Source organism: Aspergillus saccharolyticus (genome assembly GCF_003184585.1).
Source record: "Aspergillus saccharolyticus JOP 1030-1 unplaced genomic scaffold BP01scaffold_77, whole genome shotgun sequence".
Classification (NCBI taxonomy): domain Eukaryota; kingdom Fungi; phylum Ascomycota; class Eurotiomycetes; order Eurotiales; family Aspergillaceae; genus Aspergillus; species Aspergillus saccharolyticus.
This window is the reverse complement of record NW_020290687.1, coordinates 3187-6977: the sequence shown is the minus strand read 5'-3', so window position 1 is coordinate 6977 and position 3791 is coordinate 3187. Positions and strand designations below refer to the sequence as shown.

Here is a 3791-nt window from a genome sequence, read left to right as displayed (position 1 = left end):
CTAGAGGATATTAAGTTGCTCTTATTGAGAGGTTGTTCAATGAATCCAAGGACATGGTTAGGTACACCACAGAAATTCAGATATCAGATTGAAATATTCGCAACACATCCAGATCTAAAACATCAGGGAGTTAGCCTCCGAAGCCTGTTTGCCGTATTGAACACGAGTCTAAACAATATGGATTAGCTCATTGACAATACACCCTTAGCACATATCATACACAGAATCTGCTAGTGAAACCATTGATGGATGTATTACTCAAGATTATGCGAATATCTCTTCCATGAAGCCCTGAATAAAATCTTTTCCCATCATACCTTTAGGTTGGTCGGTCCTCAAATAACTAGCTCTGACCAGCTTGATAGAGCATATCCACCATCGGCATGTAGAAAATATCTATCAGGGAGAAGGTCGCGCCCACTATGAATGGTTGCTGACCCAAGATTGTGTTTAGTACATCTAGTTTATCTTCAAGACGCTTGATGATCTGCAGGGCCAGCAGTTCGTCGCATGGTATTCCTCTCATTCTGAGGCCATGTTAGTACTAATACTCTTGTTTCTCTAACATATGCTCGGGGATTAAACATATTTCGCATGAGAAGCTGCACTGCAAAAGGGGAGAATTGGGAATACTCGACGGAAGCCCACTGCCTGGACAAGGCACATTTTTCCATGTCTTTCATTGGCGGAAGCAATTGAGGACCGTCATCGCGATATTTGGTGGCGAGATACTCACTGATCGCTCTGGGCATTACGGAGAGTAGTATATGTAGATTAACAAATGTTACAGTGATGTAGTGGAGATATTATACTTAGCATAAAGCTTGAATAAGCCATCTTTAAGGAATGGATGACGCCAAAAGGGTGGCTCTCCAAGGAGGAAGATTCCTGCCATTATAGATTATTACACGCAGAGCCTATTATAAGAATGTTAACTATCATCCAAACAACCCTGTGCTCCCCACGGGGGAAATCAATGGTTTGGAATTCAAACTTCACATTCTCTTTTTTTTTTTTTTTTTTTTTTTTTTTGCCAGCACCAACAGGACTCGAAGAATACAGATAGAAAAAGGACGACCTAGTAGTTTAAGAGACATCTTGATAACAGAAAATTAGTTCTCAACTAGCAATAAAAGGTTCAGCAGCAGAGCTAAATAATGCTTCTTGACTTTGATTATTATAAAGTCAGTATTGGACGGGTGTATTGGGTTGGTTACGCGGTATCATAGCTGGTCGGTGTGTGACTCGGACGGAATTGCTTTCTTTTCCGTGATCCATCCATGAGCTTCCGAAGACGTAAACAACATAATGTGGAAAACTGATGTCGACTGTGACTTCTCGTCAATTAAAGGGGAAGTCCATTAGCTCTGGTACCCGTCCTGGAAGTACAAGCGGATCTCTCAGTACAGCTACTTCTCGACAGTATAGTTAGTTGACTAATGACCTTATTACAAATTGACTCCCGAATCCAGTCTCCGAAAATCTACTCTCCATTCGTCTGTCTGCAGATTGGAGATGTCGCAAGCTTCCTGGATACGTTTTTCACTGCTCACAGAGGGGAGTCGCTCACCCACAAAATACGTAGTATTCTTTCGTTTATTTTACTTAAGTAAGCCGAATTGATTGCATTTTTAACTTTTTGATCACGACGAGTTTATCCCTGTTCGATGCCTCAAGAGCCATCTGCAACTTATGATACTCAACCACCTTCGAGGCAAGCTCATTATTGCCAAGGCGGTTGAGGAGAGCTTAGTCTAGCTTGAGCTCGAGCACTCATGGTGTCTTCTGCTTTGAAAGGAGTGATATTCGGTGACAGTAGAGATCAACTTTTGACAAGAAATCCCAATCTATCGTCAGTAATCAAAAATTGGATGTTTCGATATATTAGACTTGTGGATTGGGAGCAGACACTTATATCAGTGGTATGTTAGGATACAATATGTTATTAAACCCACTTGTTGATAAGCTTGATATTTATCTAAGATAGGACCTATTAAAAGCTCTCTGCCAACCTATTGCCTTGACTTGTATATAAAACCTCTCTGGGACGATAGGGTGAGTCGGAGAGACCAGTGGAGGACGGGAAGCCTTGTACACGCTACAGAGTGAGCTGACCCCGAAGAGATTGCCTTGTTGACATGGCTAGAAACCAACGAGCCGTTTACCCGACGGCGTAGCAACTACGATACCTTACAGGACAAGAAGTCTGTAGTCTCCTAGCCTAGGCTGCCCTTCTATATTTTCTTCTTTTCTTTCATCCTAATCCACAAGGGTTGGTCTGATGGACCTTCATCAGACCTAGGATGGGGCCCGGTAGGCATTCTGATTGGCTGGTATATAATCCACAAGGGTTGGTCTGATGGACCTTCATCAGACCTAGGATGGGGCCCGGTAGGTATTCTGATTGGCTAGTATATCTCTAGATATAATTTATTAGACTAATATAATATAATAGATTAGGAGAGGAAGTAACTAGCTAAATTACTTAAAATTATACTAGATTATAGAAGTATTACTTATTTACTATCTTTTAAATAGTAGTATAATAATATATGATAAACCCTTAGATTATAGTAGGTTGAAGATCTATAGTTTTTAGATTAGAGTATTTATATAATAGGATCTACTTATTAAGATAGATATTATAAGACGGATGGATTGTACTAATCAAAATATGCCTTTGAATAAGAAGAAATAGCTAGAAAGCTATTTTATCTATTCGTGCGAAATTCTTTTAGGTGTGTGTGAACTAAGCTAGTGCTAGTTTAGTGTATAGTATGCGAGGCCTTAGGCACCAACTGGTGCCTGAAGCTGAGCTCTATATCAGGGCCTTGGTCCTATAATAGAAGCCTCTCTCTCCTTCCTCATCTCTCTTTGTGGTTCGCATTCGTACGATCGGTGGTGTAGGTTCAGGGTAACAGTTCTATGCTTCAGTTTCCTTCCCAGATGGTGTTATGGCTGGTTAGTAGACAGTGTAAGTATAGATAGAGCTTATTTTGTTTACTATTATTCTCTTTATCATATAATTCCTCTCGATCTAGTAAATCTGATAATTCTCTAGTGAATAGAACTTTCTTCATGCAGCTTGTATAACCAGTTCTAGGGATATAGTTAGGCTTAGCCATTAGCTTTGTGTAGAATATATAAAGTACTATATAAGAAGACCATCCCCCCTCTAAGTCAGTTCTCTTTTTTTTTTTTTTTTTTTTTTTTTTAATTTTTTTTTTTTTTTTTTTTTTTTTTTTTTTTTTTAAGTATCTCTTCTTTCTTCTTAGTTTGCTTCTTTTCTATTTATATAATTTACTATTATCTTCTTCTTCTACTACGTAATATCTCCTCTTTCTAATTCTAGAGATAATAAGTCTAACTAATTAGATAATTCTCTTAGTTCTATTTACTATAATTCCTCTTAAACTTCTGCTTCTATCTCTAATTATAATTTACTCTTTATTTCTGTATACTATTTAATTATCTATAATACTCGCACTGGTGATCCTAAGTATTGGGTTATTGTATAACTTTTGGTATATAGAAATAAGGCTTTGCTTTAATTTTATTATACTTAGGACTAGTAGTATATTTAGTACTTTTCTTATTATAAATTTGAGATAAGAGCTGATACTCTTACTACTACTTAGATAAGATAACCTAGTATTCCTATATAAAAAGCTAATATTATTAGATATATACTAAGTACTCCTCTTATATTAATAGTCTCCTAATTATATCTTATAGTTTGGTTATGCTATATTACTGTGAGTATAATAATCAAATAAAATTTTAATAGACTA

General features: G+C 37.2%; 1 protein-coding gene across 1 annotated transcript; it reads right to left on the bottom strand.

The window, feature by feature from the left end:
- Positions 1-352: 352 nt before the first annotated feature.
- On the bottom strand, positions 353-746 carry BP01DRAFT_265721 (glutathione S-transferase; the record flags this gene model as incomplete). Its single annotated transcript, XM_025571344.1, has 2 exons — positions 353-527; positions 586-746. Coding segments are annotated over 2 exons (336 nt in total), but the record flags the coding sequence as incomplete, so codon positions are not given.
- Between the last annotated feature and the right edge of the window lie 3045 nt (positions 747-3791).